General features: G+C 37.1%; 4 protein-coding genes across 5 annotated transcripts; 2 read left to right on the forward strand and 2 right to left on the reverse strand.

Annotated features, from left to right (window-relative positions):
* The first annotated feature begins 4,488 nt into the window (after positions 1 to 4,488).
* LOC145060390 (homeobox-like protein) lies at positions 4,489 to 7,071 on the forward strand. Of its 2 annotated transcripts, XM_079008086.1 has the most exons (5): positions 4,489 to 4,632; positions 4,740 to 4,845; positions 4,956 to 5,128; positions 5,277 to 6,081; positions 6,428 to 7,071. In XM_079008086.1, exons 4-5 carry the CDS (start codon positions 5,306 to 5,308, stop codon positions 6,591 to 6,593), a joined length of 942 nt encoding a protein of 313 aa, XP_078864212.1. In that variant the 5' UTR covers positions 4,489 to 4,632; positions 4,740 to 4,845; positions 4,956 to 5,128; positions 5,277 to 5,305; the 3' UTR covers positions 6,594 to 7,071. The 2 variants fall into 2 exon arrangements, with proteins under 2 accessions (XP_078864212.1, XP_078864237.1); XM_079008111.1 differs by lacking the exon at positions 4,956 to 5,128.
* A 1,276-nt stretch (positions 7,072 to 8,347) lies between these two features.
* RPA70B (RPA70-kDa subunit B) lies at positions 8,348 to 11,552 on the forward strand. Its single transcript, XM_079008028.1, has 10 exons — positions 8,348 to 8,623; positions 9,010 to 9,156; positions 9,259 to 9,414; positions 9,505 to 9,682; positions 9,763 to 10,033; positions 10,119 to 10,221; positions 10,311 to 10,435; positions 10,544 to 10,767; positions 10,866 to 11,147; positions 11,229 to 11,552. Exons 1-10 carry the CDS (start codon positions 8,496 to 8,498, stop codon positions 11,418 to 11,420), a joined length of 1,806 nt encoding a protein of 601 aa, XP_078864154.1. The 5' UTR covers positions 8,348 to 8,495; the 3' UTR covers positions 11,421 to 11,552.
* A 971-nt stretch (positions 11,553 to 12,523) lies between these two features.
* Positions 12,524 to 13,405, reverse strand: LOC145060499 (AT-hook motif nuclear-localized protein 16-like). Its single transcript, XM_079008167.1, has one exon. The coding sequence runs from the start codon at positions 13,281 to 13,283 to the stop codon at positions 12,621 to 12,623; it is 663 nt and encodes a 220-aa protein (XP_078864293.1). The 5' UTR covers positions 13,284 to 13,405; the 3' UTR covers positions 12,524 to 12,620.
* A 115-nt stretch (positions 13,406 to 13,520) lies between these two features.
* TOM5 (mitochondrial import receptor subunit TOM5-like protein) lies at positions 13,521 to 14,141 on the reverse strand. Its single transcript, XM_079008238.1, has 2 exons — positions 14,055 to 14,141; positions 13,521 to 13,749 (listed from the first exon to the last, which is right to left on the reverse strand). Exons 1-2 carry the CDS (start codon positions 14,139 to 14,141, stop codon positions 13,672 to 13,674), a joined length of 165 nt encoding a protein of 54 aa, XP_078864364.1. The 3' UTR covers positions 13,521 to 13,671.
* Between the last annotated feature and the right edge of the window lie 378 nt (positions 14,142 to 14,519).

The following is a 14,519-nucleotide window of genomic DNA, read 5'->3' on the forward strand; positions in this document are numbered from 1 at the left end:
TGATCATTATCGGCTGTTGTAAGCTGTTGTTTGGGGGGGATAGTCGGTCCAGTCCATGCTCCAACCGTCAGGTAGACGAGTGGTGAATGCTTCATCATGATTTGCGCCAATGGTGGTAGTAGCGTTGTGGAACTCTGTCCACCAGTCGTCTGGAATGATGTAGGTGGTACGAATGACGGTGAAAGGTTGAAAATATGGCTCGATGGAGGTGTAGTCGAGTGAACTGTTCGCGCCTGTTGCAGCGGCGGCACAAAGAATGGCGACATCTGAAGCTGTGTAGGCGAAAGTAGCTCCACCGGAGTTGTTCCTTGCTGAGAAAACAACGGTTGCGAAATATTTCCGGCGGCTGTTGTAGAACTTCCTTCGCCCAAAACTGGCCTGTTGGTCGCTGTAGGCGGTGGCGTTTCGTCCAACGTCGTCATGGGACGTATGGGACTAATTGGTCGTCCCTCACTACCGTTGGAGGCCATTGATGCTTGCTTTCGTGCTTTTGTTTGTGTTCTTCGTCTCACAAACGGATGACGCCAAATGATGGAACCTTGTCCCGGATGAGACCTTGCTTCTGACTCTGGGATGAGATCTTCTTGGTTGCCTGATTATAACTGCAAGATCACAAAGAACAAGGGCCGTCAGCCGCTTCCCGGGAGGGGTTCCCGGGAGAACGCTCTGACGGTCAAGTTAGGATGACTTTAGGGTTTGTGTTTGTTCTCTCAAGATCGGTTAGAGAGTTTACCCCGCTGGTCTTGTGTGCACATCCTTTTATACCTAGCGCTCCTGCCTGGTCCGTACCAGACAGGATCACTTTTGGAGGAGACAAGGTCAGAGGCGCTGATTGGAGGGTCGTGCACCCTCAACCGCTAGAGCGCTCTCATTGGCTCCGACGGTAATGCTCTGATCTTGCCCTTTGTCTCTTGACCGTATCTTTTGTCTTGGAGCAAGGAGCGTTACTTGGCGGGCGCGAGCCTTCCGCCTGTCTGTTTCGCTCCCGGGGGCGCCAGCGGGCGTTGAGCCTGCTGGGCTGAGCCTGGCTGGTGTGCCCGGCTAGGGCTTGGACGCGGTTCTGCTGTGCTGCCCTAGGCACACCATCAACGTGCTTGCATGGGACTCTGAGCTCAAAAGGTCCTAAAACAAGCTCTTACAATGCATGGGGCCTTCTCTGAGTGCAAAAGCCACTCCTTTCTTCCTTGTAACCCCTCTAAGGACCTACATCCGAAACATCAACCCCCAACCATAATGCCTTAGAAAAGCCCTAAAACTCCACAAAATGGGATCTATCAAAAGAGCAAACAAGGTATATACTTTATACCTTCTGAAGACTGCAAATGATGTTCAAAATCGGATCCCTCTAGCCTCCTCTTGATCCTTCAAGCTTTTCCTTCCTTCCTTGGATCACAAAAGCACCAAAATCACTCCAAATGCCTTAGATTGCTTCAATAACGGCTAGAGTTTGCTATGGGGGGTCTTCTGGGAGCAAATGGGACGAAGGAGGTCGAGTTAAGGTGTTTAAATATGGTGCAAACCCTCGGGTTAGGGTTTTTGTCCAACCAGGGCCTACTCGCCGAGTTCGGGACCCGACTCGTCGAGTCTACAACTTAAACTTCGCGTCTCATCCCGCTCCTACTCGGCGAGTTGGTCCTTCAACTCGCCGAGTCCAAGGCCAAAATGCAAAATATCTTAAAGAAGAGAATACGTACCAATAACCAGGTGCTACAAATGCTCTGTACCAAAAAAATTATAATACCTCAAAATTTAAACCATTTTTTTTTCATTTTTAATTTACCAATATAAAATTTCACAAACCAAGTCAACAAAAACACAAGTGTCTAAAACAAAAATCATCACAAAATATCATTGTATCTCAAACTATCCCGGTAACAAATATCCCAGCGAGTGTGTACAATTTGACATTTGCCTTCCCGCGGTCTTCATAAGTACCTAAAACACATAAAGCAACAACTGTAAGCATGAAACTTAGTGAGTTCTCTAAAATACTACATGCAACACATCATAAAATAAATAGTTGTGTGGTTATCAACAACCCTGGGGACTATTAGCAGTCCCAATGGGAAACATCACACCCTATGGGTTATCATCAACCTAGGAGATTATCCGTAATCTCAGTCACACATACACAACATAATGTAAGATATCAATTAGACCCACCTGGTCACCACAAATACAACTATCCTACCACACATGTAAGAATAAGCGAGGAAACTCACCTGATACTGATGACATATAAATCTCCTACCCGAACAGTCGGAACTAGATTATGCGTAATCAACAAAATAATTAACCCTAATTAATAATCAAGGTATGTAAATCAACTCGCATGTCCAAATCCTACAACTAAGTCCCTTAAGGACAAAAAGACTATTTTCACCTTCCCATGGTCCAAAACCCCAAATCTTGACCAAATGTCAAAAGTCAACTGCCCATCGCGTATGCTGGGCGTACTCTCTCTTTTATGCGGGGTGTATAACTCGATCAACGGCTAATCGGGGACGGGACTGGCTACGCGAGGCGTATCCAGGAGTACGCCCGACATACTTTGCTTGATCCAACTTCATCAACCTTTACGTCTTAATCTGTTAAGACACATATCCCAATTTCAGATCTGACCATCCTAGGGTGTCTTAACCCATAAAGTCATCGACTTTGAGCCTTTGCACGACTAGAAATGACCCAATGCAACAAACTTTAAGTTCCATCACGCTCTAAGTCACTTTACTCTTGCATGGGCCAAAGGAAATGATCAATCAACCATTTTTTATGAATCTACAATACCTAAAATGCATGAAAGGACAACTAATATTATATGGAGTGCTCTAAACTCATAAAGGTCTAAACTTTGGGGCAAAAAGCTCATAAAAATCATCCATGAATATCAAAAACGAAACTCATCGAGGTATAAACTTTATACCTAAAAAAGATACATAATGAGGAGTAGATTCTGGATCTATAAGCTTGCAAGCAACACTTCCTTCTTCTCTAGCCTCCTTCTTCAACAAACATGTACTAAAACCACTTTAATATGCTCCCACACTCTCACAAACAAGCTTAGACTTGAGATTAGGGTTTTTGAGGGAATGGTGGCTGATAAGGAATGTTCAAGTGAGGCATAAGGTGGTTTAAATAAGGAGCAACACTTAAAATTAGGGTTTAGAGATTGGGCTAGTACACCCGACGTACCACACATATGCTTAGTGTACTAGTAGGGCTTCCACAATCCTGCACCTCATGAGTACGTTGCGCGTATCCTCATGTACGCCCAACGTACGGGCTAAAACGGGAAACCATTAGCACAAGGGACCAATCATGCAACTTTAATAAAGGTAAGGACTAAAATGATAATATCCGATAACCGGTTGTTACATTATTTCTTATAGTTTCATAGTATAACTAAGTATCTTAGTACATCTATAGTGCTCGTAGCTTTAGGCGTCACCTTTATTCTTATTAATTAGGATCACAATACCTTACATGCATGTTGCAGTCATCTTGTTGGTTTATGAGGTAATGTAAAAAAATTATAAGACATTTACATTCTTCCTTTCTAGTACGTAAGCATTTACTATGTTAATCACATCCCCCCCACTACAACTTTGATTGCCAATATCATAACATGACTCTAACTTCTACCACATTGTCCTTGAGTTACGAGGACAATAACACACCAACCTCATTCCTCACACTTTCCAATCCTGAATACCACAATCTATACATGTTATGCTCCTTAGCCTTCACCCCATCCACATAGTATCTTACACACAAGCTATGTTTACTCTTGTTTTCTTTAAAACCTATGTCAGATCCAACAACTTTCCATTTAGTGAACCAACATTCATTGTACATACCGCAACATAGTATCCTCTACATTACTATATATTCCCCTCCCTTTAAATACCTTCAACGCTATATTATGCCCCTAGAGAACCTCGTCTCCATGGTATAAGGATATGGTTTTTTATAATAAAGATATATTTTTAAAACTATTAGAAAAACTATATGAGTTTATCAATCAGTTGTATTAAATCTTTTTAAAAAACAACTAGTTTATAAGTTATTATAGTGGTTTCAACAAACAACACATTGCAATAAGCTCACAAATCAAAGTATATTACACATGGTAAACACAACCTAAATATGCATTTAAAAGGAAATTTGTATTTACAAGTTCTTAGGAATCTGGTCAATTTGCTTTGTATTTCATTGTTGCAAATCAAAATTATATCTAATTAATAATTTAGTTAAAATTGTGTGATTTAAAAGTTGTTATCGTATACTCATGTGTTTACATCATCTCAAGTTGTTTTATTAACAAAATGGTTTGCAATAATCTAGTCTAGGATATTTAAACTATTTACAAAATTTAAATCGGTGATCAATCCAACCAATGCGACATGTCCTCAAAATTCACACGCTTTGGCTTGTTATTCGATGTGTCTATTTTGGTGGTAGGTTTTTGTGTCAAGGGTAAATACCGAAACTTATGTAGGAGTATAGGGACTATTCATGCAGTTCAGTCATTGAAAATTGAAGATCGAATGAAATCAGTTACGATTACGAACAAGATTGGAGGGAAGAGGAGACCCCGGAAACGTCGCCGGTCCTGCATTTTCATTCTCTCAGGTGAAACCATCATTCTCTTTACTCTCATTTCTCTCTCGCACAACACCGATGCAGATACTCGATTCAATTATCTTCCATAAGACAGGATTTGCATTTGAAATTGACAGATTTGAAGACAGAAAGAGGCTGCTGATTCCTTGTCTGGCTGAGGCTACGGGTCGCCGTGGCCGGAAATCAACAGTCTCTTCGAACGAAGCTTATCGGTTTCATATGGTTATCATCTCAATCCTTGCTTGCTTCTTTTCTTTTAACTCGTATTCTTCGTAGCCGAGGGTTTAAGGTGTCTATTTCTTCGTGTTTTTTTTTTTTAAATGTTCATGTAGGTTTTAATCCATTATGAGAACCTTATACGCTGATAACAATTGGAGGATTATGAATTTATAATTACGTGCTATATCCTGTGGCATTGAATTTCTCCTTCCATAAACTATCACAATGAAGAGAAACGCATATCCAGAGCCAGAAGGGCCTTAATCAGGGTCCAATTTCCATTTAGGTTTTTTCAAGTTTATCTTCAATAATCCATTTATAATGACTGATCTCTTCTTGTTGTTATTCAGCAATCGGAATTTTACTATAATCTATTCTAGGAACTTCATACAATGCTAGAAGTAAACCCTGAAGTTTTTCTTTACATTATGCAGTTCTAATCCAAATATCTCTGTAATTTCATATGGGATCTTTGGATACCAAATCAGACCCGATAATCTTGGAACCAAAGCATGAAACAGGAAGCAATAAGATTGAACCAGTGGTAGATTCTTCCACTACTTCTGATAAAAACGATCTATTAGAATTGATAAGTGCAAGTGACAGTGAAGATGATGACAAAAAGATATTCCCACATGCCTCACCTTCTTCCACCATCTCATCAACCGATTCCACATTAAAAGATTCCTGTCAAGATTCTGATAGCAAAAATGGTGGAAAAGTCAATGAAGGTATCGATTACACTTCTGAAACTCCTCCTATCCAAGTCATGGAAAGGCCAACAACCCCAAAATACCGAATACCATCTTCTGTTTTTGCTAGAAAGCAATCTAAAAGTCAAGATTGGGCCATGGCTTCAAATGAGTCGTTATTCAGCATTCAGATGAGTTTCAACTACCAAGATAGCATTAACTGGAAATCGGGAGACCTAGAAAGATATATACAAGAGGTCGAAACCATTCCTGAATCGAATGAAACGGGTAAAACCCACGGGTCAGAAACAGGAAAAGACCACGAGTTATGTGATGAGGGTAAAAGTCCTGAATTGAGTGGAGAGGATAAGAATAAGAGTTTGGGTGATGTAAGTAAGAATAAGAATAAGAATCACGGATCAAGTATTCCAGATGAACCCGTGAATCCAAATTCACAAGAAAATCAAGGAAGGAAATCTGTTGTTGATGATCGTATTTCTCATCTTTCTGCAGAAAGTGAAAGTGAAAAATCTTTTACATTTCCAGTGTAAGTTGGCACCTCTATTAAGTCCTTCTTTCTGCAAAATTAAGTCATATTCTCATCAAGTCTGTTAAGTCGTTAGGGGTTGTTTCTTTTTTCTCATCAAGAATCGTATGAGTAAAGTGTCTTAATGGGTAATCATGTCTGTCTGCATAAATTGTTGTCTGTTTCGTTTCTTTTCTAGACCGAATGAACGAGCCAAAATTACCATTTTACCCTTACATTCCAAAAAACACAAATTTCACAAAGAAAGAAACAGTCATATATAACTTAATGGATTAAGTGGTGTCTGCATCAACAACTTACTTTAACACATGAAAAACTTATTTATTTTTTTTTGGAAAAAATGAAGTTTGACTGGAGACACAGATAAAGATGGAGTTAGGATGACTACTGGTTCAATGGAAGCAATCTCAGAAACAGAAAGGGAACACCACCCTGAACCAGAGAAACAGCCCCAGCCCAAGGCAGCAACAACTTGGACAAACTGCTTTGGGTGTTGTACATTTTGTTCTTGAGTTTGAGTTTTGACAACAATTGTTGAATTCATTGTACAAATATGCCCTTGTACTCCCTTCTGTTGTGATTTCTAGGCTTGCCATTCCTGTTACAACTTACAAGAGGGGCAAAAGAAGGAAGAAAAATGAGAAATATTGTGATTGAAACAGAAGGAAGTGATGTTCTTGATCGTAGCATCATCCTTATAAAGTAGGTTTTCATTCTAGCTAAATAGTTCCTTTTTTTTTTTCAGTCAAGTGTAAGCAATTGGTGTATGGATTTTTGACATAGTTAGATTTTTTATCACTTTTAATGCATGGTGGTGGCATAGTTTTTCAAATTTTGTTTCTCATGTTAAATAAGATGACGTGGCAGAGGGTTTGGGTAATAATGTTGACCACAACCTATCTGTTGTTGGCATTAGCATATGTATTATGTATAGGTTATGTTTGTAAGATTTTGTGTATGGTCTTTTGGTTAACCTGTTGCTTTTTGTTAGTCTTGGATGTTGTATTCCTTTTATTAGTCTTGAAGAGTACTTGTTTGTTAGCCTTTTGATGATGGTATAATTATATTTGCATAAGGCAGATCATGGACATGTCCTATATATACTTTTTGGCCAAATGCAATATGATTGCAATGTTTTAAGTAGTTGTAATTATCTGTGAATTGATTGCAATATGAAAGAAACCATATATGTACAATAAGTTTTGGCAAAAAGGTGTTTGTTGTACGTGGTTTCCAAAAACACAAATACTCAAGTGTAATGGTTACGGGTAACATGACATCAAACCATTGGTAACCGGCAACACCTATTTAATTCAAATGTTTTTTTTTTTTTTTTCTCTTTTAATTATTATTATTATTATTTTGAATTTAGGCCTAAAACTTATGGCTTTTTTATGATATCAACAATTGATCAATTTGTATAAAACTCTTCATTCATGTAATAAACTCCAATACATTTTAGCAACCATGACAATTATTAATTACAAGAAAAACCTAAATGACTTAAAAATCAATCACTCGTAATATACGAACTACGAACAGCAAAAATAGTCCCCAAGCTAATAAATGTGAAAGCATTGGAATTTGACATTGTTGTCATCAATGTGAAAGCAAGTGGAAGAGCTGAAGGTGATTATTTAAACAGCCACAAAGTGTAGTTATTTTTATTTTACTGCCCTATGTCATGTTATTCACTCAAAGACAAAACCACAATATATTTCGTGAGTTTAGTATATTCTTGATTCACTTATAATAAGTTTGATAACATATAAACTAATATACCAATATCAAGATTATAAACATTTTATTTGTTATTATTATTATTATTAATTCTAACTTTTGGTATAATAGTTTATGGAAAATTAAATGTAATGTAAAAACAATGGTATTGAAAAGTCAATGGACCTAAGTTAGAGCTAAAGATTATACACATTTTATTTATTTATTTATTTATTATTATTATTATTATTATTATTTCTAACTTTTGGTATAGTAATAGTTTATGGAAAATTAAATGTAATGTAAAAACAATGGTATTGAGAAGTCAATGGACATAAGTTAGAACTCGATTTAAGTTGAGGGGGTCATTGGTAAAGAGCAGTAGAGTACTGAGTACCCAAAAATTTCAAAACTTCAGCATAATTAGCTCTTACAATTCGGCGCGAAAATTTTCTTGAAAAAGAAGAGTAAAAACCCGGGAACATACACACATAGATTTACTAAAATTTCAATATATTGGCGCTAAAACCACTTATACAAAAGCCCCTTCACCCCCCATACGGTTTTATCATTTCTCTCGATTCGTAGTAGATCTACCGAGAGAAAAAGAGAGAGGAGCGTGAGTTCTGGTTCTAGGGTTTATTGTTTATTTAATTTCTATTTTTGGGATCTTTGATACTTCGTTGCAAGAAGAGATGGCGAAATCGGTTAGCCCAGATGCGATATCAGTGATACTGTCGAACCCTACTCCAGATTCATCAGCTGATCTACCCGAACTTATTGTTCAAGTTCTCGATCTCAAGGCTGCTGGCAACAGATACACGTAAGTTTTTAAAATTTTCGATTGATCGTTTATGTTTCCGCTAGTCTATGTGTAGGATTCAAAGTATATCGTTGTTTTTATTTCGCGTCCGATGAATTAGGGTTTTATTCCCCCTTTCAGGAAATACCAGTATTAAACTACATTTACCTGGGAGATATAAATTCTTAAAACCTCAAAAGTTTATCTAATCTGTAGATCAGGGCAAAAAATGTTATTGTTTAAAACGCATGCTTTATCTACAGATCTATGGCACAAACGTGTTATTGGTCGCGAAATTACTCTATACTACATCTATGAGCACTCATCACGTGAATTGGATATATCATTTTGTGTTTTGGTATGATTTTGTCGACTTCATCTAAACTTCAATTGTTTATGGATAACAGGTTTACTGTCACTGATGGCAAGACGAAGTTGAAGGCCATTTTGCAGTCTAGCTTGGCATCTGAAGTTATCAACGGGAATATCCAAAATCTGGGTCTTATCCGTGTTGTTGATTACACACTCAACGACATTCCAAACAAGAATGAAAAGTAATAACCCGAATTGCATTTTATTTAGCAATCAATCTATGTATTTGACATTGTTTGTGTGGATTAAAGAATCATAATCTCATTTGTTTTGGCGTTGTTTAGGTACTTAATTGTGACAAAATGCGAAGCAGTCTCTACTCCTTTAGAGGCGGAAGTTAAAATTGAGCCTAAGATTGAAGGAACTGGCATTGTGTTAAAGCCAAAGCAAGAAGTTGTCACCAAATCAGCAGCTCAAATTGTCAATGAGCAGAACAAAAAGTAAGATAAGGGTGCCGAAGTATGTGTTTACAAAAAGTCTTTTATCGGTATTTATCTAATTTTGATTATCATGTTGTTTTGTAATTGTAGCATGGCACCTTCTGCAAGAATGGCAATGACAAGAAGGGTTCATCCCCTCGCTTCTTTAAACCCTTATCAAGGAAACTGGACTATTAAGGTCAGGGTTACAGCTAAAGGAAACATGCGCACTTACAAGAATGCAAAGGGTGAAGGTTGTGTTTTCAATGTGGAGTTAACTGATGAAGATGTAAGTTCATATTCTTAAGTTCTAAATTGTTCTGTTTGTCTTGATAAGAAAAATTAATGACATTTTTTTTGATTTATCAGGGTACTCAAATTCAAGCAACCATGTTTGGTGAGGCTGCAAGAAAGTTCTTTGAAGTGTTCCAAATGGGAAAAGTATATTACATATCCAAAGGAACTTTGAAAGTTGCTAACAAGCAATACAAAACTGTACAGAATGATTATGAAATGACTTTAAATGAATATTCTCAAGTAGAAGAAGCAGTCAATGAAGTCGCTTTTATCCCTGAAACCAAGTTCTCTTTTGTCCCAATTGATCAATTGGGACCTTATGTCAATCAGAAGGAGCTCGTAGGTATAAACCCTAATTTCAAACCTTTTGCACAAATTCTCATAACTGATTATTTTCAATATGAATCTAACAAGACCATGAATTACAGATGTTATTGGTGTTGTGCAAAGTGTATCTCCAACAATGAGCATTCGCAGGAAAATTGATAATGAATCAGTCGCAAAGCGTGACATTGTTATTGCAGATGACACGTAATCATTTCTTCTCTTGTGTTTTACACTTATTTATGATCCATTATTGTTGCATATCTTGAAGTGGAAAAATTCATTTTTTTTTCCAGAAAGAAGACTGTTGTCATCTCTTTGTGGAGTGATCTTGCCACTGATCTTGGCCAAAGACTATTAGAAATGGCAGATGAATCACCCGTAGTTGCAATCAAATCTCTACGTGTATCTGATTTTCAAGGTAGTTATTTCATATTATGAATTAATGCATAATGAATACATGATAACAAGATAATATTCCATTTCGTATCATACCCGTTATAATTATATAATTTGTTCTTTCTTTTAGGCGTATCTTTATCGACAGTGAGCAAAAGCATCATTGAAATAAACCCGGAAACCCCAGATTCCCAAAAGTTAAAATCATGGTATTCTACAGAAGGAAAAGAAACATCCATGGAAGCTGTGGGCTCCGGTTTAAGCCCCTCCATGAAAGCCGGTGGCCGGTCATTGTACTCTGATCGGGTCACACTTGACCAAATAACCAGTAACCCATCTTTGGGTGAGGAGAAGGTACGATAATCTCGCTATTAATAAAAGATTTATAAACTTTACAATTACCTGAAAATCTAAGAAAAAACCCTAATAAGCTTTTTTGATTTTTCCGGCAGCCGGTGTTTTATAGCACACGAGCAAGTATGAGTCTGATCAAACCTGATCAGACGATGTGGTATAGAGCATGCAAGACCTGCAAAAAGAAAGTTACTGAAGCAATTGGATCTGGTTTTTGGTGTGAAGGATGCCAGAAGAATGAAGACAACTGCAGTTTGAAGTACATTTTGGCGGCAAAGTTTTCTGATGTAAGTGGTGGAGCTTGGTTTTCTGTTTTTAACGATGAAGCTGAGAAGATTATCGGGTGCTCCGCTGATGAGCTTGATAGCTTGAAGTCGCAGGTAAATTCGATACATAAATCTCAAATTTTTTGTGAACTGTAGAGCTCGTTTCTAATTTTTTTTCTTTGTCGATGTTTTCAGGGTGATGGAAGTGATTACCAGCTACAATTGAAGAAGGCGACGTGGGTGCCATTACTTTTCCGAGTTAGCGTTCAACCTCGAGAGTATAATAATGAAAAACGACAAAGGATCACTGTTCGATCTGTTGCTCCGGTTGATTTTGCAGCTGAATCCAAGTTCTTGTTGGAGGAGATTTCTTCCATGAAAGCTTGAAGACATTCTAGGGTTTTTTTGTTGTTTCATTTTCTTTTGAAGTTTAATTCCAATCCTTGGGTGTCCTTTCAAGTATGTATCTATCGAATTTTAACAACTGATTTAATGAAAGCATCAAGTTTATCGTCTTTATATTCTTCTTTAAATCGCAAGTTTTTCAATACTTCTACCATAAGCACAGTTTGCGTGTAATTTTGATTTTAACTCAAGATAGTGATTTTGATTTTGTTTTTAATCCTTGTATAAAATTATACAACAATAAGTTGTACAGATATTTATAAAAACGAAGTTTTAAAAAACATTTGATAAAAGCTTAGACCAAGACAATAGACTTTTCTTTAAATAAATTGTATTAGAGAACCAAATGGATATGGGGCAACTTTGGGTCGTAAAACAATAAAACAGAAATAAAACTTATTTTTTTTGTTAACCCTTTGGAACAAACCCATAATTTTTTTTTAATTTGAATTAAAATTTAAAAAAGAGAGTATTTTGAAAAAAAAAAAAGGTTCACATTTGGATGAAGACCGTAAAAAACAGTAGATTTAAGATATGTTTACGTGACTCATAATTAAAAGAAAAAAGATGGAAGTTTGGAGTTTGTTGGTTTGAATCCCCAACCTTCAACTGCAATTAATAATTATTACACTATAAGACAACACAAGATAGAAAATCCCATATATGAATAGAAAATTTGTGCATATGACCAAAAAAACATCGAAAATGTAAAGAAAATGAGTGTTGGTTTGTCAAAAAAGTAAAAAATAAAAAATAAAAATAAAAATAAAAATAAAAAATTCAGCACCATTTCTGTAACTTGGATTGTTTGTTAACATATAGAAAAATGTAGAGGCCATTTTGGTAATTTGGATTAATGAATTTAGACAAGTCAACAAATGAGGTCATAGGATAGCAAAACTAATCATGAGCAACGATTGGTTGGCTCAAGTTAGGAAAACCTTGGATTGAAAAGTAAGATATGGTTGACAATTGGATTATATATAATTGCAAGGTTTACAAATTACAATATTTCTACTAGCAACACAGTTGAGTATGATTTTGAGTATAAATCAACTAAATAATCATGATGATGTTTACCATCTTTATGTTCTTTAAATTGCAAGTTTTGCAATATTTCTACTAGAAACACATAGTTCTGAGTGACTTTGGGTAAAAATCATGTACTAAACAATGGTTGTGTTAAGTTTTCGACAATGGTCGAGTTGTAGCCCAAGTATAGATCTCATTCGTGTTTGAAAGCAAGTTTTGTGGGATCCCGCATATATCCGAAACACTAATCATGTGTTGATTGCGTGCTGCTATTGGACTGATAGCCGGTGGTGGTTCATCTTTCTCCATTGGCAACCTGTCAAAAGTTGCATTCATAAAAGTGGCAGCCATGATGATAACCGGCCCACTTGCAATAAGCGGGCCGGTGATGGCTCCACCTACAACCTGGCCCTGCGGGCCAGCTAGATATATGTCTAAGCCTGAGACACCAGGCGGGGCCGGTGGTGGCAGAACTGAGCCAACTAGCGATAAGATTTCAAAGTGGCCATGGAGCGTGACGATCGGGCCGGTTCCTGATGACGTGGCGGGCTGGCGTAAAGTGACATTGGTGACATGGCCTGCAGCACTTAAAACACAAATTCCACATTGTTTTCTTCTAGCGAATGTGGCTAGGTTCTCACCCACATCACACCCAGTGGTGACCTCCATGGCATGAGCCCGAAGGGTGTTGGCACTGTCTCGGGTGATGATGATAGGTGGTTTGGGCTTGTTTTTTGAGCCCGCAGGTCGGCCACGTGGCTTTCGGGCTACATGTTCGACTTTTGCAGTATGATCAGGTGCACCGGTGGCCATATTTGTGATTTTGAGTGACTAATGGAGGGTGTGTTTAAGTAGGGGAGATGGATGGATATATTTATGATGAAAAATCAAAAGAATGACATGGGATTAGGAGATGGTTAAGTGAATCCAAACATTCTAAAACCTATTTGAGCTCCTAATTCTCAACAACTAGACTCAATTCAACTCATTCTAACAAGTATAATGCAAATATAAACAAAAGCATGGAAAAATAGTGAAGTGCAACAACCATTATTGAAACAAAATTATTGTAAGAAAATTTCATTTCTTTTGGTCTCTACAAAAGCATCCATAGATTAGAAACTGAGTGTCTCAAAAAGCAAAAAACTTTGCTGAGCATCACATATGATATAATCACTAGATAGAAATCCATGATTGATCTTCAAATAGCCATGAGGTCACCAAAATTCCGCATCAAAACAATGGAACCAGCAAACAGTCCTACAGCACGGAGTAATTTCTGCAACAAAACAGGTATTAAATGAAGAAATCTCGTGATTAACAACCCTAATCAGTTCTGTCACATGGATAAGCAAGAACAGATTATACGTATAATGAAAAACACCTAAACGAGCGACAATCACAACGTAACTAACACTAACCCTAAGTTCCTAAAACCAATTCCGCAACATCCAAATCCAGATGCGAAGATCAGTAAATTAAGAAATAAAACTAGTATTTAACAAATCTGCATAAGTGAATGTTTTAAACGTAGATATAATTTGAAGATTTATAGACATTCATATGAATTCGAAGGGTTGTTACCGTGTTAAGTGCCCAATTATCTTCATCTTGAACTTGAGATCTCCAGAAGGCTTTAACCTTTTCCAAAGAGATCACAGCGTCGGCCATTGTAAACCCGGAAAAGGTGCGTGAGAGAGAAAGAGAGATGGATTAGGGTTTTGGAGTTGGGGGTTTTTCTGATGAGCGTAAAAGTAGCAGCAAGGACTAGGTTTATGTATCGAAGAATCTATCAATAATATTTACTTATTTTTGTAAGGTGTCGACTCCGAAGGTTTTGAGTTTGGGATAATGAATATATTATTTGATTTGTGCATATCTATATTTACTTCTTCAATTTGTTAAACTATACACATTTAATCATTATGATCGGTTACACCAGATTAGCCGAAAAAAATGTCTTAATAGGGTAATATATCTCTCATTTTGTACACATTTACTCCTTAATATTTTTGTACACATTTAGTCCTTAATATTTTTTTGTTTCAA

Source organism: Lactuca serriola, chromosome 1, assembly GCF_051521515.1.
Source record: "Lactuca serriola cultivar US96UC23 chromosome 1, Lser_US96UC23_V15, whole genome shotgun sequence".
Taxonomy (NCBI): Eukaryota; Viridiplantae; Streptophyta; class Magnoliopsida; order Asterales; family Asteraceae; genus Lactuca; species Lactuca serriola.

Excerpts from the sequence above, each read along its gene's own strand:
- RPA70B (XM_079008028.1), top strand. The coding sequence starts at position 8,496 with ATGGCGAAATCGGTTAGCCCAGATGCGATATCAGTGATACTGTCGAAC. Across the intron at positions 8,624-9,009 it reads GCTGCTGGCAACAGATACAC|GTTTACTGTCACTGATGGCA; the intron begins GTAAGTTTTTAA and ends TATGGATAACAG. Across the intron at positions 9,683-9,762 it reads TGGAGTTAACTGATGAAGAT|GGTACTCAAATTCAAGCAAC; the intron begins GTAAGTTCATAT and ends TTGATTTATCAG.
- TOM5 (XM_079008238.1), bottom strand. The coding sequence starts at position 14,141 with ATGGCCGACGCTGTGATCTCTTTGGAAAAGGTTAAAGCCTTCTGGAGA. Across the intron at positions 13,750-14,054 it reads ATAATTGGGCACTTAACACG|AAATTACTCCGTGCTGTAGG; the intron begins GTAACAACCCTT and ends GTTTTGTTGCAG.
- LOC145060499 (XM_079008167.1), bottom strand. The coding sequence starts at position 13,283 with ATGGCCACCGGTGCACCTGATCATACTGCAAAAGTCGAACATGTAGCC.
- LOC145060390 (XM_079008086.1), top strand. The coding sequence starts at position 5,306 with ATGGGATCTTTGGATACCAAATCAGACCCGATAATCTTGGAACCAAAG. Across the intron at positions 6,082-6,427 it reads AAATCTTTTACATTTCCAGT|TTTGACTGGAGACACAGATA; the intron begins GTAAGTTGGCAC and ends GAAAAAATGAAG.